This window comes from Dipodomys spectabilis, unplaced genomic scaffold (genome assembly GCF_019054845.1).
Source record: "Dipodomys spectabilis isolate Male_0828 unplaced genomic scaffold, ASM1905484v1 ptg000069l, whole genome shotgun sequence".
NCBI classification, from domain to species: domain Eukaryota; kingdom Metazoa; phylum Chordata; class Mammalia; order Rodentia; family Heteromyidae; genus Dipodomys; species Dipodomys spectabilis.
Genome location: NW_024870746.1, coordinates 11,237,058 through 11,258,932, shown reverse-complemented (window position 1 = coordinate 11,258,932; position 21,875 = coordinate 11,237,058). Strand labels below are relative to the sequence as shown.

General features: G+C 43.3%; 1 protein-coding gene across 2 annotated transcripts in view; it reads right to left on the bottom strand.

The window, feature by feature from the left end:
* Nucleotides 1-9,125, bottom strand: part of Susd4 (sushi domain containing 4) — a 110,671-nt gene extending 101,546 nt beyond the window's left edge. For both annotated transcript variants that reach the window (XM_042681877.1, XM_042681878.1), the window contains exons 1-2: nucleotides 9,011-9,125; nucleotides 8,156-8,338 (exon numbers count right to left, since the gene is read on the bottom strand). In XM_042681877.1, coding sequence (XP_042537811.1) covers nucleotides 8,156-8,303 — 148 coding nt within the window. In that variant the 5' untranslated portion in view covers nucleotides 8,304-8,338; nucleotides 9,011-9,125. The remainder of the gene's footprint in view (nucleotides 1-8,155; nucleotides 8,339-9,010) is intronic.
* Nucleotides 9,126-21,875: the final 12,750 nt, after the last annotated feature.

Sequence of the window (21,875 nt, the reverse complement as noted above, 5' to 3'; positions counted from 1 at the left end):
CTCATTTAATTACTTCTGTTTGTTCTTCTTCTAGAGTAGACAATTTCTTTTCTCAGACTAACACAGCCATCTTTTCTATAAAGAAGAAATTTTGAGCCAAATTCTTCCCTAATGTACAACATCATGTAATCCAATATGCCTTCCCAGATAGCAGAATGAGACTCACATTTCTTGACCAGAGGAGAGAGAGAAAGAGAGATAGTACTAGGGCTTGAATCAGGGCCTCATGCTCTTGCTTGGCATATTCACTCAGTTGAGCCACATTTATACTTCCAGCTTTTTGGCGGTTAATTGGAGATAAGTCTCTCAAACTTTTCTGCCGTCTTCAAACTAGGATCCTCAGATCTCAGCCTCCTGAGTAGCTAGGATTACAGGTATGAGCCCTCAGTGCCTGGCTCAAACTATCATATTTTATTCCTATTTCAAAGTTAATTTTTTGGGAGGAATTTGTACTCAGGCTCAGATATCATTTTTCCCTTACTTTTTTTGTATATACTAACTAGATTATCATTGACACTATATTGAAAAAAATAGCCTTAAGCCCTAGTCAAAAGGCCTGGCTCCTTGGGCTGGGAAGGTGGCTCAGTGGTAGAGTGCTTGCCTTGCATGCCTGAGGCCCTGGGTTCGATTCCTCAGCACCACATAAGCAAAAAGAAAAAAGCCGGAAGTGGCGCTGTGGCTCAAGGGGTAGAGCGCTAGCCTTGAGCTGAAGAGCTGAGGGACAGCGCCCAGGCCCAGAGTTCAGGCCCCACGACCGGACCCAAAAAAAAAAAAAAAAAAAGGCCTGGCTCCTAAACTAGGTTTGTCTAACCAATAATGAAACCTAGAAGAGCAACCTCAATGTCAATGTCTCTTGAAATGTAGAAAATAAACAAGAGGAAGATAGTTAAAATCTTCTGCTTTACACGGTTCAGAAACTCCTGACAAGCTATAATACTCTGAGCATATATTAGCTAAGGTGTCATTTAGTGCTTGGACAAATTACATGAAAAATAGCCAGTCCAAGGAAAGCTGTCCCATTGAGAGCAACAAACTTTTCAAAGAATCACAGATGTGGAGAGTGGGGAAGAGGGTCACTAGAAGGGGACCACAGAGATCAGCCTTCTGTTCATTCATGCTTATTCTAGCTGAGCAGGTAAGCATCCTAGATGTCCCTTCTGACCACCCTCCTCAAACAGCCCACAAGGACAGGCTCACAGGTTTCTGGGTCCTTCCTTTCTCCAATCATGAGCCCAAGGTTCAGGCACTCTGACCTTTGCTTTGTCCTGGAATTTTGCTGGTGATTTGCTGGTTTGTTTTCTGCTTTTTCATGTTTTTTTTATAATAACACCAAAGAATTCCCTTAAATCAGGGTTGGGAAGGCCAACTTTCGAAAGATAGGTTTGAGTCAAGTATGATGAATGGGAGAAAAATGTGTTTAGGATCTTGGATTGCCATGCCCTTGCACACTAAAAAAAAAACTCTAACGAACAGGACAGCGTGAGTCAGATAACAGTGCAAAAATGGCCTTGGGTTCATCTTCTACAAAGTAAACATTAAATAATAACATCTGCCCTGCACAGTCATTGTGAGAAATTAAACAAGCTAACAAATCTAAGTATGAAAGCAGTATAAGCACTCTGTAAATGTTTGCAGTTAGAATCAGTAATGATTCAGAAACTTCTATCAATCACTCAGATATTGGACACTTTAAAACTTCATCCTGGGGCTGGGAATGTGGCTTAATGGTAGACTGCTTGCTTAGTATGCACGATGCCCTGGGTTCAATTCTTCAGTAACACATAAATAGAAAAAGCTGAAAGTGGCACTAAGGCTCAATTGGTAGAGTGGTAGCCTTGAGCAAAAAGAAGCTCAGGGACAATGCCCAGGCCCTGAGTTCAAGCCCTAGGACTGGCAAAACAAACAAACAAAAACCACATAACTTCATCCTATCTATTCCCAGTCTTTCACAGTTACCAACAGTTGAAGGCTTGTTCTTGAGAATGAATACACGGTGTATCCAATGGACGAGAACATAGCACTTCTTTAAAATTTGACTGTGTATATAAATAAATTAGAAAGTCTACTTGTTTTGCCTATTTCTTTCAGAAGCAATGATCCCAATGACCTCTTTAGACATACGTCTAAACGTGTGGTCATCTCAATGATCAAACACCAAATGAGCTTCAAAATAAGGTAAGGATAAACAGCAGAAGCAATCTGAAATCCCACTTTCCTCATTTGTATCAGTAAGTAGCATTAGTTTTTAATGGAATTAAAAACCTATACCCCCCAAAATTTGTGCAATCCTTTTTTTTTTAATTGTGAAAATACCATACAGAGGGATTATAATTACATGACCAAGGTAATGAGTACATTTCTTATCAAGCATTGTTGCCTCCTCCTTTGTTTCCCCTTCCCATCCCTTCCCATCCCCCCTCCCCCCCCCCCCCCGCCCCCGCATCTCCCCCATGCCAAAGTTCTAAAGTTCGTTTTTTGACAATACCTCTTGTGCATCTCATTGCTGCAATGGGTCTACCTGTATCCCTATTTAAACAATTTGTTTTTTCCCTTCCCCTCCACAAATTATACCAACATCAAACACAGTGAGAACAGGGGTTATACCGTGGGGGAGGCAATCGTTTTGTGTTTACACTTTTAAGAAGAAACCAACTCTTACTTGGATGTTTCCTCAGGAGAAAGAACTGGATCCTCTTTAACACATACATGACTAAGGCATACAACAGAGAGGAAAACTTAAGGCTAGGTAGAACAGAAAGACTTGTGGCTTGCCTTGGATTTTAGAGCCACCAACTCTTAAAAGGTCCCTCTTATTGTTCCAACATCCTCCTGAAACCAAGCAGAGCACCAAAACCCATGCACTGTGCTATATGTGTTTTCCTGGTTTTATGCCAAAATCCTAAGATTAATACTCCAGCCCAAAGAGAAATTGCTATTCCTAAATTTACTGATAGCTGTGGAGTTTATCACAGATATGTCTCTATGATAGTTTATTGTATAAATTAGGCACAATAAGAGATTGAAAACAATAAAATATACAATAGGCTGTTATGAAATTACAAGATACTGTAATGAAAATCATGCAAATGTCATCTCAAAACTCCTTGCTGTATTGTACATTGGTCAAAGGAACAAACCCAAGCAGGAGGGACTGATCAGGGCTCTTAAGAGTTCATTGTGCACCTCAGAACAGCACACCATCTAAAGCTTAGGAATTACCTCTTTGTAGAATTTTCCAATCTCCTATTTTCCAACCACAATAACAGCGGATAACTGAAACTGTGGTAAGTGCAACTGGGGAAAATGATAAGAAGGAACTATTGTAAACTCTGACACCAAAGAATATTAGTGATATGAGTCAAGTTAGTGAAACTGAGTCACAGAGAAGTGCTGCAGACTGCCTAAGCTTTATAGCCAATCAATGGCAGAGGCTGAACTTGAACTCTATCAGTCCTATTAGGAATGCAAAGCTCTTGTTCTGTACCAGAACTTTCCACAAAGGGCAGGTCTCCTTGGCCTTTTGAGGGCTTTGGAGATAACGACTCACCAAGCACAAATAGAGTAGGTGCTTTTCTTCACATTTCTAATCAATATTTCCTGGAGAGAGATCTTCACCTACACTCATTATTACTTAGGAATTAAAGAGCCACTGATTGTCTCTGACTTGCCTCTTCAGGCCTCTGAGATGAGAGACTCGTTACTTGTTATATGAAATCCTTCTGCCCCCAAAAGCTTTCAAATTTCACCCTGTGGATAAATCAAAAGAGTTTCCAACCTCCTTATGTTAAGGCAGGCTTTGCTGAAAAAAAATGAGAACCCTCAAGAGTTGGAACCCTGTTTGCAGAATGAGTAATATGCAATCTGAAATTATGGATTTTACATGTAACCCTGTATGACATTAAGACTTTTTCTTTCTTTCTTTAAGACACTAGCATCTAACAAAGCAGCCCATAACTCCAAAAGAATCCATTCCTACCTACTGGCACACAGCTTGATGCTGCAGCTCCATGACCCAAAGGAGGCCTCAAAGGACTTGATTCAGCCACATTCGAACTGTGACGGTGTGCAGAGACGGCAGACTAGACTGAGAGACTGACCAGAGCCAGACTTGTAAGCAGAGAAAGAAGCTATGTACAGTGCCTGGATATTAAGTTCCTGCTCTAAACTCTTCAGAAGATCTGACTGCATGCTGTGTGACATTCAGGGTCCTTACTGGAGCTTCTAGAATACTTACAATAAGACACAGACCTATTTGTTCCTCTATCCCACTGGTTACCTCCAAGTACACTATACTCTAGAGCATTGGGACTATTTTCTGCTCCTTGAACAGTCCCATCCCATAACCACCCTTACACCTTTGCACAAGGTGTCTCTGCTTCTGAGGTGCCTCACCCATCCCCACCCGACTCCTTCTCTGGAGCCTTTCCTGATTTTCCTCCATCATCATAGACAATCAAACTGGATGTGGCCTCAACTGTAATGAAAGTTTGAATTTCTGTAACTCAATAGTAGTGATTATTTTCTAAATGGTGCGGCAGTAATGCGGGGTCCTTTTCTTTTGCTTGCTTTCAATTAACATTAGCTACAGCACTAACTATGTGTTAGAGGCTATACTGGGTACCGGGACACAAAAATGAACATGTCCAGAAGCTCTTTTCCCCAGAGGGTTTGCAGTACTCAGAAAGCTGTACCCAAGAGCAATCAGTGTCCAGGTGAGGGGAGAATTGGCTGACCAGGGAAACATGAAATATAGCATGGCATTTGAGTTGGGAACGGGTCCCTTGGGTGAAAACTGGAAAGTGAAGGAAGATTCTACCAGGCAAAGAGAACACTGCATACATACTACAGTCCAATGCTTACTAAGTGAATAAAAGCAAAGGCCTCATGGATTAGAACATTGTCTTGGTCCCTTATTCCCTGCTTCTAGCTGAATTTTTTACTGAATGCCTATGTGTTTTCCATCCCTCACACCAACCCCATCAGTTAAGCATCATCATCTTCATTTTACAGATGAAGAAACACACTCTCAAGGCCAAAGACCCCAAAGGCATTAAGTGGCAAAGCCCGCTGAGCTCATAATAATACAGGAATTCATCTTCAAAGAACAACCTGTAGAGCAAATTCCTGGCTCTCTTCCTCTGAGCCTGGGCTCAGAGAAAGGGCTGAGAGGGCTCTGGGAATCCCTCAAAACCTAGCAGGCTTCTGCAAAAGTGAAGGGGACAAAGGAAGAAGAGCAGCCCAAATCAGGCTCCATGTGGATTCTGGGAACAACAAGCTCTGTCCTGGTATAAATCTGGTATCAACACCAGATTTATTTATTAAAATGGAATTTTAATAGCCCCAGACGAGGACCCTTCTTCCTCATTTACAAAAGATAACCTGAAGAGAGTCACCCAAAAGGGACTTATGAAGGCTCTCCTAGGGCTCAATGAATTGAATTAGATCTCTGGCTTTCTAGAACAAAATGTTTTGGTTTTGATGAGAGCTCTTTCCCCGCTTTTCCTTTGTCTGATCATTTTCTCTATTTCTCTCTTTCTAGTCCAGGCTTTTTCTGTAATACTTGTGTTGGGCATAAGCTTTTTTCCTCCTAGCTGAGACTATTATGTCTTTCTATTGTGGTGCTTCTTTCCCATTGAAAGCAATCAAAAATGAAAATCCACATTTCAGAACAGTGTCTATTAAAAATGCACCTTCTTGTGCATTTGAAAAAAAAAAAAGAAAAGGCTGATTTTCAGCTATGTATCACCTACAGGTAGATGCTAGGTGAGACTTCTACCTCCTAGCAGACCATTTGCATTTGGCAATTGAAAGTGATGCCAGAAAGCCTGCAGCCAGCAGCAACTTACTGTAAGGAATGCCTTAGTTTCAAGCACTGCTAATTGAAGTGTGATCTTCGCACCAGAAACAAGTGCTTCACCTGGGAGCTTATTAGAAATGCAGACTCACGGGCTCCATCCCCAAACCAATTGGGTCAGACTCTGCCTTTTCACAAAGATGTCAGTAATTTAGATGCAAAGTAAAGTTTTAGGAGCACAGATGTAACTGGGGGAGAGGGGGGGCTATGTATGTCTGTGTATGTCAGTACTGGGGTTTGAACTCAAGACCTTGTGCTTGCTAACCAGGTGCTCCTCCACTTGAGCCACACCACCAACTCAGCACAGATTAGAATTAAAATGCATTTACTTGTACTGTCATCCTGGACCCCCCCCCCCATGTGTGTTTCTTCTCAAAAAAGAAAAAAAGAAAGAAAGAGAAAAATCTCTGTTTAGTGAATTCCATAGGATGTCTCCCATCACTCTCCACTGCTTACTCACAGAGGAAATCTGAAATGGTAAATATTCTAGAAATCAGTGTCGGCCCAGAGAGTTCAAGGTGAAGCAAACAAAGCTGATGACTAGCCTTTCTGCCATGTCTAGATAGCTAAAAGGAAAACACTGGAAGTGAGGCAGCTCATTTTCCTACCCTCTTTGCTGAGACTCTGGATCATTTTGCTTGGCGTATTTTCCTCAGTGAAGGGATGGAAAATGACACAATGTATGGACTTCACAAAAGACAGGTGAGTCCAAGAGGACATACTGAGTATGAGGAAGCTTTGAAAGTACAAACAGGCAGATACAAGACCAGAGCCTTTAAATTCAGGCTTTGCTCAGATATCATACATCTAAGAACAGTCCAGACATATAGATGAACTCAGATTAACCCATCTGGCATCTACATGAGAGACAAGGACCAGGAATATGGAAAATCTTATGGATCTGATTGGAGGGAAAGGGAACAAGAACTAAAAGGTATGAGAAAAGGGGAGGAAGAGGCCTGCTGCTCACTATACTGCCCATGGATGCTCACTTGCTGGAGAAACTTAATACCGGAGGAGGCATAGAGTCTCTGATAGGCCACGCAGATGCTGGCCAGGCCTCCCATTTGACCTTGTTCTCTATAAAAAGATACCTGCCTCAGAGATATTCTTATTTAAAAAAATAAATAAAGCACCAGAAAGTTACTTTGCTAAGCAAACAAACAGAAAACCCTGTCTCCTCACCCAAAGTGAGTGTTTTCTCCCTATTTCTAACAGATTTGCACATCACAACCAACACTTTCATGCCCTAGGCATCTTTCAGATGTCTAAGCAGAATGCCTGAGTTATTGATTACTGTAGTTAAGGCCTAACTTGTTATTCTCTTCCCTCCACTTTTTCTAATCATTCACTCTTTTTTTTTTCCATCTTTGACTTCAGAATCTCCCAAACAGAATATTTTCAAACACAAAAATGGTTTATTTATACCAAGCAATGTTTATTCTCAATGAATGATAGTTTGTATCCTAACAGTATTTCAGCGCTGGGAACACAATGTTGTCTCTTAACTCTTTAGTTCACATCAACAAGCTCTCAAAGACAATTTGGAATGGGCAGGAATTAAGGACAGCCTTGTCAAGACATTCAGACAGGAACTCCACCAATCTTCAACATAACCAAAAGATAACTCTCTCCTTCACAGTCAAGTATTATAGATTAGCCACCGACAGACTATCAATTTTATTTCAGCTAACTTCCACTTTATAAAAAAGTACTTGATTTGATTCTCCCACCCCCACCCTCTGTAAGTCAGACCCCAGTGAGCTAAGACATCTTCCAGAAACACACCTGAAGGAAAACCTCTCTCCTTACCCCCAACAAGCTCAGACATGAACACACAACCTCCAAGAAAGAGAAAGTTAACTTTAAAATGAACCCTTCTTCTGCCAGTCTGGCCATGCTTTGAAACCTTCACATTCATGGATAATTCGCAAACTTTCTCTTTTTCTCTCTCCCTCTCTCTTCCTCTCTTTCCCCTCTCTTCCCCCTTTCCCTCTCCTCACTGTCTGCCAACGTGAAGATGGCTTTATTTTGTCCTTCCTTCAGAGAAGGCATCCTGGGCTACTAGTGGGGTGCCTGGGGCAAGGTAGATGTGTTAACCTGTGCAGGGTCCAGAGAAGAATTTTCTGGCAACTCCAGAGGTTTTGAAGAAGGCTGGGACACTGTGATTCTCAGGTTCTCAGGCACCCCTACGCTCTGGACTTATAGTGGTGGGGGGACTGGTGTAGGGCCGTCCTGGTAGCTAAGACTCCTCTCCCTGCTGGGCCATCCTGGGCCCTCCACCAAAGCGGGGCCACTCACCACCCGTGAGCTGTGCAGGGCCGAAGCACAGCGCGAGCTGAAACCACAGGATCACGGCCAAGAGTCTCTGGGGGGACTGAGGCTGCTGCTGCTGCTGCTGCTGCTCTAAAAATCCATCTCCATTGCTCGGGTTCATTCCATGATACATCTTTCATCCACAGAGGGCATCCAGCTTGCAAGAGTCTGCAACCAGGAGGAAACAGAACACGACATACCCGGTTACCCTGGGTATCAGGGGCCACGCTCTCCCTCCTCTGCCCGGGGACCCCATGCCACGGCTTCGAGGACTCCATCCTGGTTCTCCCCAGCGCGGCCCCCGCCCCCTTTCCCACGGCGAGATCCCCCCCTCCATCCCACCCCGCCACCTCCCGCACGGGGCACACGGAGTACCCGCCACCGTGGGATGCTGCGCGTGCGGCAGAGGTGGAGGAGGGGAGGGAGGGCAGGGGTTAGCGCACAAGGGCTCTGCGCCCGTCCCCGGGATTCGCCGGTAGTGACCACGATTGCAAAGTCTAAAAGCCTTCCAGCACCTCGGGGCTGGGAGAACACTTTTCCCTGGGCCTAGACATTTCACTCCTGAGGAATCTCTCTCGGTGTGGGCACCGGTTCCCTCCAGCTACTTCTCTGGTTTCGCTGAGATCGGGAGGGTCTTATTGCCCCAGTCCCCAATGAAATTTCTCTGCGCTCGGAAATGATTTTTTTTTTTAATTAAAAAAATTGATCGCTGGGAGAGGGGGAGGGAGCAAAAGCAGGCGCCAACTCCCCCCCCCCACCCCGACCCCCGGCGCCCCTGCCCGGCCTGCGCGCACCTCCCCGGGGTGGAAAGCCCCTTTCCCCCCGCGCTCTCGATCTTACCTGTGGGTCTCATGCATGCAGCTCCCTTCCCTCCTCCGCCTCCTCCCCCCGCCGGGCTAACCCGCATCTGTGCGCGACCTCTGCCGCCGCCGCCGCCGCCGCCGCCGCTGCGCGAGCCAGCGACCGAGCGACCGAGCGAGCGAGCGAGCGAGACAGAAGCCTCGGCGGCGGCCGCGGCGCCCGGCTCCAGCTGCCCCCGCCCGCCGCGCGCTCCCTCCCCAGGCTCCCTCGAGCGGGAGCAGGGGTGCAGGGAGCGGAGGGATGGAGGGGAGGGGAGAGGAGGGAGAGAGGACGGCGTCCCGGCCGCGCGCCCCCGGGGAGGCGCCCGCGCGCCCGCTACCTGGATTCTTGGGCGCGCGCGCGCGGCGGCGCGGAAAGGGGGAGGGAACAAACGAGGGAGCGCGCAGAGGCCGGCACGCGCCTCCACCGATCTTGCGGGAGCTGCGCCCCGGGAGGGCGAGGGGAGGGGGGGACGGATCGGTGAGGGCGGGGAGTGGGACGGGGGCCCGCCTCCGCTGCCGCGGCTGCCGCCGCGACCAATGGGAAGCCGGCGCGCTTGCACCTGTCGGGGCGCAAGTCGCCTGGCGGCAGCACACCACACGCACACGCGCGCGCGTGAACACACACACACATACACACGCATACACTTAGGCCTGCAGATGCTGAGTGCAGCTCCCAGCCTCCATTGCACGCTGGCCTAGCTGCCAGCTGTGGCCTCGGAGTGGCCTCTGGTGCCCCCCAGTGCGCGGGGCTGAGCAACGCGGGAGAGTGAATACAAAGCCGGATACGGTGCACACCATGGGGTTCTGGATCCCTGCCCTGAGGTCCTCACCCCAGGATGCTTACCACTGTCAGGCTGGGTTAACTTGGGTGGGACCAAGCTGGGGACATAAATTGCCAGATCCTCTTTTGCTGTGCTACAATCTGCCCCCACCCCGCGTCGGTCTGTCTGTCAGTCTCTGTCTCTCTCTAGCGCGCGCGCCATCTATGTCTGCAGAGGCTCTGCTAGTCTCTTCCAAGCTGAAAAGACCATCTAAAGGAGGCTGAGAGTCTGACCCCCTTGGTATTTTCCCATTGCCAAATGCAGGCATATGGAACTAGCTCTCTTGGCAGGCCTAAGAGATGCCTGGGCCAGTCCAAGCCTTGAGAGGCGTTCCCCAGACAGGGGGTTGCAGACCGTGCTACCTAGGAGGGCTGATGGGGGAGGGGAGGCAGTGGGGAGGAGGATGGGAGAATTCTAGAGCAGTGGACAGGAACCCAAGAGAGTCAGGTATATTTGTCCTCCCAGCTCCCAGGGGAGAGAATTCCCAGGTGGCTATGGCCCTTTCTGGCAACTGAGCTCAGCCTGACAGCCGGCAAGGCTCTTTCCCCACCTGACCACCCACAGTTCTGCAGAGATAGGCCTCCTTCTGCGGGCTAGGTTCAGAGGGCCCACGTTCCAGCCACGGTGATTAAGGGGTGTGAGTTAATGAGGTGGTGCCGGCAGGCAGTACTTTAGAAACAGTGGCACTCCATTATTCTGTAGCAATTTGTGGATATGAAAACCGTATTTCTGATAGAGCTACCAAATCATCCCGTCCTTCTATCGACTTTCCCAAAATCTTACATACTGAAATTACAGCTTTTACTGTGTCGACTCTTACCGGGAGTAATTTTAACAAATTCTTGCAGGATAGATTAGCTTGAATTTAGTAGATAAATCAAGCTCAGGATTTTTTTCTTTTGATTTGTAAAACTGAGCTGGCAGCCTTATACAGAATAAGTTGAAGATATTAGTTAACATAAGTACATTCCTACTAAGTGTCTCGCTGGGACTCCAAAGTCCTAGTTGGACATTTTCCCATATTCCCAAAGTCCCATTCCTCTACAGATTGAATATTTATTACCTTTTTTTCGGTAAATATTCTACCAAATCACGAAGCTGAAAGCTAGTTATTGACTGTATATGTGTGCTTATGCAAAATCAAAAGGGAGCAGAGAGAAAGAGAAAGAGAGAGAGGGAGGGAGAGAGAGGGAGAGAGAGAATTACTAGAGATTAAACTTAGGGCCCTTGTACATCCTCAGGCTATTCCTGAGCTATATCCCCAACCAGTTTTTTTTTTAAACTAAATGTTTCCATTTATTAGAAATACTTTCAGAAAATATCTAATGTGAGCAATATAAAAAATGAATAAGGACAAAGGTGATCTTGTTGGCATAGGTTGTTCTTTGTTTTATGTAGTACAAGGATTTGAATTCGGGACTTTAACCAGGTATTCTACTACTTAAGCCACTTTGCAAGACACTTTTGGGGCTGGCTATTAGTGTGATATTGCTATTTTTGCCCCCCACCTCCACCTCTCCCTGGGATGACAAGCTCATGCCACTTAAACCAACCTTTGTGTCCCATGCCACTTAGGAAAACAAGCACAAATCACCCATGCCCAGCCATTGATTCAGATGGAGTCTTAAACTTAAAAAGCAATCCAAGTACATAACAAAGAAAACTTTTTTTTTTTTTTGTCTGTTGTGGGGCTTGAACTCTGGGCCTGGGCAGTGTCCCTCAGCTCTTCAGCTCAAGGCAAGCGCTCTACCACTATCCCCAACCAGTTTTATTTATTTATTTTTAATTTTAAGACAAGCCTTTCCAAAGTGTCTGTGCTAGCTTCAAACTCAGTATATAGCCCTGGCAGACCTTGAGTTTACAATTCTCCTTCCTCTGCCTCCTGAATAGCTAGAATTATAAGAGTGCCATCACACCAAGTAAAAGAAATTTATCTTAAGTGTGACTGAAATCTGTTCTTCAGCTGGAGCACAATCTATTTATATGGAAAGCATTAGGACCAAAAGAACACCTAAATTCCCTGGATCCAAGCATAAAATCTATGCTTAGTCCCATCTCTGACATTTCTAAACAGTGGTCATCAGCCTCATGCAATACTTGTGGAGGAAGCCTGTTATATTTGCTGACAGCACTCTTAGAAAAGCCTTCAGTATATGGAACTGAATTCTACCCTCCCACTACTTTTAGCCACTATTTCTAGATGTCCCCTCTGGTCTCCACAGCTAAACCAAATTCCTATTTAAGACAGTATTTCATTCATTTGAATATGGCTTTTTGTTCCTTTGAATCTTCCCTTCTCTATGTTATTAAAAGTCACTTCCTTCAGCTTAACAATTCCCACCAGCCTGTAGTCTTTCTCTGGCTGTAACTGGACTCCTTAGGACCCACCATTCCTAACACTCAGTTTGTTTCAGAAAGAGATACTCTGTTTACTCTGAGTTCTGACCAGTTTGGGGACAGGACTGGCTCTCCCTGTCATCTCTGTCTGTCTGTCTGTCTGTCTGTCTGTCTATCTACTTATCTCTTCTATTAGTGCAAATGAGGAAGGAGTCATTTGGGGGCAGCTACAGTACACCATTTGTCAGTTTCTACATTACCACATTTACTTTTTTTTTTTTTAGAGCTGCCATAACAAAATAACCATTGTCTGGCTAGCTTAACTGATAAGAATTTAAGTTTTCAGAGTTCTAGAGGCTGGAAGTCCAAGATCAAACTGTTGATGGAGTTGATTCCTTTTCAGATATCCTCTCGGCTTGGAGATGACCACCTTCTTCCCATGTGTTCAGGCAGTCACTCCCCTGTGGTATCTGTGTCTTACTCTCCACTTTTTAAAAAAAAAAAAACAAGGATACCAGTTAGGTTAACTTAGGGACAACTCTAATGATCTTAGTTGAGAGCCTCTATGGAAAATATAGTCACATTCTAAGGTACCAGGAGTTGGGGCTTCATCCTATGAATTCAGAGGAAAGGATGTAGTTCGACCCAACAAAAAAAAAAAAAATCTGTGTTGTATTCATCTTCAATAACAAAAACAAGCAACCTGTGTTGTACTCATCTTCCAAGTAAAGATGGTGAAAGCAAAGGAAGTCAACCACCCAGCCATTAGGTCCTCAGATTCAAATCTATCACAGTTCAACTCCATCCTTATAAGCTTTCCACCATTTCACAGCTACTTTTGTGATTCCTGGTTACCTCAAGGAGCCTACAAAATGAGATATCTGATTTGGATATATGTTTTTCTCAAGAAAAGAAGGGGAGTGAAAGTAGGGCGTACTGGAGAGATCATAGCTTACTTCTTACTGGGTGAAGGGAATATACTTTATCTCTTCCTAACCATTAGAGTCAACTACCAGACCAATACCACTAGAAAAGTGCTAAATAAAGGCTCAGAGTCCTCCTCCCAAACACAGAAGGGCAGGAAGGCTATAGAATGGTTAGAAAACTTATCCTCTATCTCTTCCTCCTCTCCACCTCAGATGCATGAAGTTCTCTGTTGTTTTTACTCCATTATCACCCTGCCTTGCCGCTTGCTATAGGTTGGTTTTCAAAACTTAATAAAGCTCTTTCTTCCTATCATATAGTAGAATTTCACTTTGAGCAGCCAATATTATTTTATTGCATATATTAATTAAACACCTACTATGAACTAGATATTTTTCTAGGTGCTGGGAACGCAACAATAAACAAACTCAAAAATCTAAGCCTGTCAGGAATTTATATTTTAATTAAGGAAGACAGATACAAATGAAAGAAGAAAAGCATTCTGTAGTTTAGATACTAAGTGCTGGATAGAATAAGAAATCAGGGAAGGGTAGAGTTGTAGATATAGTCTGAGTAGTAACAAAGGATTTCAAATATGCAGTCATAGAATGGAAGTTTATTTCTTTCTCATCTAAACATCTTATCATTCTTGGTGATAGATGTTTCTGCTCCACCAAGTCATAAAAAGACTGCTTTCCTCTAGCTGGTTACTCTGCCATCCTCTAAGGTTTTATCTGCATTTCCATAGTTGAAGTGGTGTGTCTGGGGTCATGCCTGAAAGTGATTTTTAGAAAAGGTTAATGATAGTCAAAAACAGTGAAGGAGAAGTTAACAAACAAGTACTCTCACATTTCAAAAATGAGAACAAAGTCACATGTCCACACCTAGCTGCAAGGGAAGCAGGGAAATGTAGTTTTTATGGGGCAGGCAGGTAGCCAGAATGAAGAGAATGGACTTGGGAGGAGGTAGGAGAAACCACATTCTGGTTACAACTTCTGAAGAAGGCTATTGGCTGTGATTTTTAGAAACTTCACGGGGAGGAGGTTCCTCAGTGAGAAGACAGTCAAATAAATAACATACAGTGGAACCATGCAGTTTTCTGAGAGAAAAGTTATCTCCAGGCAGAGACAAGAGTACCTACAAAGTCCATGGAGCATGAACAAACCTGTCAGAGATTTTTTTTTCTTTAAAGCATAGAGGGCTGGAATGGAGTAGTAGTAAGAAGAACCAAGGGAGCCAAAGTCATCGGACCTCAGAAGCCTCGGCATTGATCTAGTTCTTTGGGTAAGAAGAGGTTTTATGAGCAAAGAAGGAACACGATGTGACTTGATCAGGAACGAAGACAGATACAAATAAGGGAAACATAAAGCAGAAAGGCTTTGTGTTCAGTATCATACCAATTGCCCACCACCACTCTGTGCCATGGGTTCTTTTCTCTCAGCTCTTGTTACGCTGGGACCCCAAAGTGCCAGCTTTGGTGGTACACTGCTTCATAATCCTCACAAAAACCTCAGGGCTTAATATCATCAGATAACCTCTCCCACCTTCTTATTCATTCCTCCATAGGCACATGGTGTGCAGGCTGCTAGAGTAGCCATGCCTCCAAAGAGATGGTGATAGCTCTATTTGTCTATTTGGTCCACCTGTGGCTGAGCAGAGCCTGAAAGGCAAATATGCAACTGAAATGTTTCCAGATTTAATTCATATTTGAGGGAAAGGAGTCAGTCTCCACCAATTTCTCGCTGTCTTAGTCTATTTTCTGCTTGAACAACAGAACACTGAAGACTGGGTAATTTGTAAATAATAACAGAAGATTATTTGTATGAAAAAGTCAAGCGTTTGGTGCTGGCAGGGAACAGGAGATTTCAGAGTTCTGCCCGTAGCAGTGTGATTTGCTCTGTATTAACCATGCTGTTTATTTTCTGTATTTTGATCCATTGACATCTGGGACCTTGCTAACCCACGGCAACCACCTTTCCAGGGCTAGGCAATTTCTAGAGATACTAAATCAGGGCCCATTCACTCACAGTCTCTTCTCTGAGCCTTCGTACTCATAGCCACTATTTTCCTGCCCACAGGCATATACCAAACAGCAAGGGACAGTCCCTGTAACTGGCTGAAATTGTTCAGACAAGCCAGTCAGAAACCTGTTTATCTTGACCCTCAGGTACTTCCCATGAAAACCACAACAAAAGCTAGCTCTTACCCATGTTCCCACTCTACCACCCCCATTCCATCTGCTTTCTGATCAGCTCCAGTGCTTCCTTACATGGCCCTGCCTGGTGTGTCTGCACTTACGCTAGTTGCTGTCTATCCCTAATGAAACTCTGTTGCTTTTTGTCTAAACTACTCCAATCACTCAATGAAAATGACATCAGAGCTTGCTGCAGACTACTAGGCATACTAAGAGGGATTATGAGTACCCAAACATAACAAGTGCTCAGGAAGGTAGGTCCCAAGTGCTCACGGAAGATACATTTTGAAAAAGTGACAAATTGGAAACAACCTGCATAAAAAGGTAACTAAATAAAGTATGATGTGTCATACTAAAAACAGTGTAGCCACAAAGAATGAGCTAGGTTCCATAGAGAAACATGGAGAGCTCTGTGAAAAGCTGTTGTTCCTATACTTTTAGGACAAGGTATGTCCGTGCTACACTGTCTGACCCCAAACTCCAGCGTTCAAGGAATCCTCATATCTCATCCTCATGAGTCGTTGGGACTTTCGGCATCCAGCCATCAAAACATTGTTGCTGAGTAAGAAAAGCAAATTGTAGAACTAAAGGTATAGTGGGAAAAAAATAAAGGTATAGTGAGATACAATTTATGGAAAAACAAATGCCATGGATTTTTCTCTATATTTATGCAAACACAAAAGAATAAGGTCTCAAAAGATCCCAGAAAAGGGGTAACATTCAGATTGATGAAGCAGCTAAAATTGTTTGGGAGGAGGATAGACCAAGAGTAATTATTTTATTTTTATGATTTCTTTATTGGTTTTTGGATGATGAGACTATTCTATAATTCTTAGGTAATTTAACATTAATCTGAAATGGACAAGAAAAAATGGTAGGGAAAAACACAGGAGAAAAAGAAGGAATGAACCTAAAGCTTAATGATGTGGAGTCAGCTTTGAGAATGCATGTACCACTGGTATACTTGAAAAAATATGAAGTAGAGATCTATCTGGTAAGAAGTCCTTTAACTGAGGGCTTTTCCTTGGAATGGGATGGGAGGGATGTTCAACAAATGTTGCCCTTTTTTGCTATTTTGTTGAAGATCAATGGTCAGCTCACTTCTAGAGTTTTCCCTTCTCATAGGGGTTGAGATGTAAGCATTCTATATCCTAAGCACACTATATCCTAAGCAGCATTGGTTGTTTCCCTTTAAAATTAAATGGCTACATTTAATGGTCTACATTAAATGGCTATAACCGACAACCCAAAGCAAGTAATGGCTTCAACTTAGTAGAAGTTTCTTTCTCTCTCACAGTTCAGTATCTACAGGGTGATGATGATATGGGGGGTGGGGACTGGGATGTTAGAGATAAATGGACTGAGGGAGGAGGGATAGCAGTTATTCAGAAACCCAAGCTTAAAACTTGGTTGTCTTCAGTACATGGTTTCTAAGAGTTGTTAGTTTTCATCATTCCAGATATTTTATAAGATTTAAAGATAATGGCAGGTGCCGGTGGCTCAAACATGTAATCTTAGCTACTAAGGAGGCTGAGCTCTGAGGATTTTGATTCAAAGCCAGCTGGAGCAAGAAAGCCTATAAAACTCTTATCTCCAATTAACGAGCAAAAATGCTAGAAGTGGAGGTAGGGCTCAAGTGGTTGAGTGCTAGCCTTGAGCAAAAGAAGCTCAGGGATAACACCTAAGCCCCAAGTTCAAGCCCCAGAACTGCCCCCCCACACACACACACACAAGATTTAAAGATAGTTTGACACTACAATGTCACCTGGAATGATGAAAGGCAGAACTCTATTATTTGTGAGAAAAGGCCAAGCAGGGCCACACAGGACATTGTGTCTGGAAACAGGCTGTCAGCAGATAGAGCTGTAGGAAGCAACTTATGCAAAGAAAATTGGGGTTAGCTAGTTTTCATGGGCTCCCTGTGGAGTGGCTACCATGAATAATTTTGGAGGGCTCGAAGGCATAGGAGTTATTCCTGATTGTCTGGTCCCTGGCCCTGTGTGATTAGAGGAGATGTATAATAACTCATTTAACAGCCCCTCCAAATACAGGGCTGGGGTATAGATTTAATCAGCTATTTCAGGAGAAACTGTCCAGCCACTTACCAGGTCCTCAAAACTGGATGATGATACAGTAAAAAAAAGTGTCAGCCCATAGCAAAGTAGCAAAAGGTATGGGGGAAGGCCTCAGAATGGTCCACATTCTATTGGCCAGAATGAAGTTACATGTCCCACTATCATATGGTCTCACACAGATGCAAAAGGATCTGGGAAATGTGGTCTCAGGCACAATTATTCGGAGTATAGAAAATTACCTCTGACTTTTCAGGTTCCACGCAAAAATGCGTTAAATGACTCTGCACTCGCGTATTTCTTTGCTTTCCCTTTACCCTTGGTTTCCTCGTGTCTATTTCACTTTCTTAGATGGGAAGACCCTTCAGGGCAAGGACTGCGATGTTCTCTTGCTTCTGATGCTCTCCCTAGCAATTAATCCTGCATCCAAAGGGCTTCGTAATGGAGGAATTTCTCCCTGAAAGGAATCTCAAGCCATTTTAATATGCAAAAAAAAAAAAAAAGCTGCCACTTCAGAACCTGGCATAAATATGTGATACTTGCAATTTTAGTTAAATTTAGATTGTAGGGAATAGGGAGTTGAGAATGGCAACAGATATATTCTCTGGGCCTTTGGCTTTTTATTTAATTCTGAGTTGGATAAATATTTTAACAATTTTAAGCTTTGGCTTGTATATGGCAATATTGGTCCTCAAATTAAATGTAACAAGTATAACTAATGAGCTGGTTCAACACAGTCAACACCTATGGTCAAATAGTCTTCAGTTCACTAGCAGGTAAAGACAAACTAGTTCTTTCAGACACACATTCAGTAGTTAATTGCATTAAAATTTATATTTTCTTAATATTTTTCTTTTGTCTCATTCTCTGCCATCTTGCAGGGTTTTCCCCCCTTGATTTCTTAAAGCCAGTGTTAGCCTGGAATGAACATGTTCTTTATGATGACATGTTCTATATGATGACACCAGGGTAAAGGTTAGAAGAAAACAAATCTGAGCCATAGGATATCTTAATCCACATTCATCCGGCATTTATAAAGTACCTAAGAGATGCTGAAAACAATGAACATCTATAAAAATGCAAATAGACACTAACCCAGCCTTTAAGAAGCTCACCATTGTAAAGCCAAGCCTACGCATCTTATGTACAATTCTTAGTCATTCACTCACCCAATACATGTCAACACACATCTGTTCTTACTATATGCTAGGCACTTCTCTGGGTGCTGAAAGTACAGAATTAAGCACAGTAAAGATCCCAGTCCTGCTGGGAAGGTGGCTCAGTGGTAGAGCGCTTGCCTTGCATGCCTGAGGCCCTGGGTTCGATTCCTCAGCACCACATAAGCAAAAAGAAAAAATGCCGGTGGGCTGGGAAGGTGGCTCAGTGGTAGAGCGCTTGCCTTGCATGCTCAAGGCCCTGGGTTCGATTCCTCAGCACCACATAAGCAAAAAGAAAAAGCCAGAAGTGGCGCTGTGGCTCAAGTGGTAGAGCACTAGCCTTGAGCTGAAGAGCTGAGGGACAGCGCCCAGGCCCAGAGTTCAGGCCCAACGACCAGACCCCCCCCCCCAAAAAAAAGATCCCAGTCCTTCCAGAATAGTCATTCAAGTGGAAGAAGGTAGGCAATAATAACTTATCCTCATTTTCCACTTCTCAAACCCAGAAGTGATTTCTCTTACCTGGGAAGGTCCCTGAGAATTTATTCTTTCTTTAGACAATCATTACTGTCCATCAAATATTATAAAGGTCATTAACTTTGCCTTCAACAATGTGCCTAGAATAGGGTTAATAAATGCTGATATTGACTGACTGAAGGAATGAGTATGTCTTCATAGAACTATAACCAGCATAGCTAAATCAAGTGAAGACCCCCCCCCAAGGAAGTTAATAGCCCACACTTCCATTTGTTAACGTTTCCTTCATAGCTGGGATGACAGGTGCATGTTAACAGGTCTACATATTGGTTAGTATTGGGGGGAGCCTTGAATCTCAAGCAGCTGGAATTTTTTTTTCTTTTCTTTTCTTTTTGTTGGTTGTGGGGCCTGAACTCTGGGGCTGGGCACTGTCCTTCAGCTCTTCAGCTCAAGGCGAGTGCTCTTCCACTTGAGCCACAGGTGTAAATCACTGGCATCTAGTAACTTTTTTTTTAAGTTTATTATCTCAAGTGTTTTGATATGGTAATAGAAAACTGACTAACTTGTTAGGGAAATTGAAGACATTTGTTTTGATGACCTTGATCCTATTTTAAATGTAGTTGCATAGAGCAGGAACAAAGAATGAGTGAGCAAAGGTACAGTTGGGAGCTTGAGTCAGATGGTTTGAGTCATATACATATACACATGAGTCATATATATATATATATATATATATATATATACCTATATATGCATATATATGTACATGTATATCTATCCATATGAACATTGGTGCTCATTAGCAAAGGTTCAGCTGTGATTTGGCATAGTAAATTTTTAATGAAGTCAGTCATTTATTCCATCAAAACACTTACCAAAGGCCTACAATGTGTCAAACACCGGCAATACATTGGTGAGCAGTAGTGATGAGAGGAAAGTACTGTGCATTCTCTCACAGCACTTACTGCAAGAGGACTTGGTCGGTGAAGTTTTCACGGAACCTCCAAGTGTAGGTCTCGAATGAACATGCAACCAAGAAGAAGCACTAGCATCATGTAGTGGAGGACTGGATCTGGCAAGAGAAGTCAGAGAAGGCCCCTAGAACTGAGATGTGAAGAAGAGGCACCATTCCACCCAAAAGGGAGGATAGTTAATAGCTTTCCCCAGCAATGTGGCAATGCAGACACGTAGACAGGGTAACAAGGTTCCTTGGCAAGGTTCCTTTGGACTGAAGTAGTTTCTGAGTGCGCAGAGAGCCACCGCGATGGCTGAAGTTATCATCCAGCTCTGTATGTGGGTGCTTTAGAGTGAAAAGGACACTATGGTTTGCCCACTGGAAATGCTCTCCTAGCCCCTTAACCCTGCTTGGAGGGAGAGGCTAGGATTTTTGTGGGCTGAAGAGGCCTCTCCTGATGTTAACACTTGTAAATCATGCACAAAAACCATGTATTACAAAATATGCTCCATCAGCAATTGCAGAAAAACAGCCATCACCATGGCTCTACTGTATCATCATCTCTCCCTGCCTAGACCTTTCTGAAAAAGACAAATGTTCTTCAAACTCAAAGCTCAATGTTAGAAAAAAATAGGACTTGTCGTGTACAAGTTTTTATAAATATTAAGAAAAGCACATTTCTTTAAAGAAAAGACGAAACAGTTATTCAGTATCATGCCTGTGTTACATTGGAGATGAAGAAGTAACTCCAAATTGGGTAAGCAATGAAGATCAACTATTTCTTGAAGTCTCCACTGGGTTACTTTTTCCTTTTATGTTTAACATTGCAACCCATGTGTGATAATATTTGTCACCACTGAGCAATGCAATAACTGTTCCTCAGTCTTGTTATCTTCCTGTAGAGCTGAACTCTTTTGGCTCTTGATACTCACTTCAAGTTCTTCCTTTCTTCAGAAGAATCAGTTAATTGCCGTCTTCTGCTTGTAATCATGCTCAGATTACAAATGCAAAACAACATTAAAATCCGAAGATGCAGAGAACGTAGAAGTGTTTATGATTCTCTCCTTCTCTGCTCCACACATGTTCTCTGGCTATCATTGCGCAGCATTAACACAGAAGGTCAGATGGCGAGAAGGCTGGATGATGGGGTAGGAGGTAGGTGTGACAGTCCAAAATCCAATTCTGGTTCCCCTACCAACTACTAGCTTTGTGATGGTGGAAATTTGCACTTTATGCCTTAGGAAAGAACACACCTTGCTTGGAATTGTGGTAGGGTTTACACATAAAGCACTTAGAGCAATGCTCCCACACACCCTCAATATGTTATCAGCCATCATTCTATACACACATAACCTCTCATACACATGAAATATTTGTAGTCTGGGTGAGTGTTTCCATGGCAACCTAACTTTGCTGTTTCCAGGTTCTTAACCCACTATTCTCCTTTTTTTTTTTTTTTGGTTGCTTTTTAAAAAGAAGTTTATAATTTTCATACTTTGTATGATATTAATATAAAGGTTTTTAAAAAATTTATTGCCCTTGGTGTTTGCATATTTGTTTGTCTTTTACTGCTCTGTGGCTCGAATGTTTTTAATGAATCCAGAGCATTTTGGATAGGTGTAGAGTGTAATCCTGCTCTGTATTTTCCAAGTATTGTGTCTGTTTTTCTGCATGGTGAGGAAAAAGTAGAGATGGGTTAGAAAAGAACTAACATCTCCTGTGAAATTGTATCAGAAAGTTGAATTTTGACAATTAATCGTGTAGTCTATGACCCACATATTCTTTGCAAACCTGCTTTCAAACAAATAATCCTATGTAAAATTATAATTATATAGATGTCAAAAGCTTTCATTTACAATATGAATATTGGGCAATCTTTATAAATCAGCACTGTCCAAATGAAATATACAAAAATTTGAGAAAGGTTGG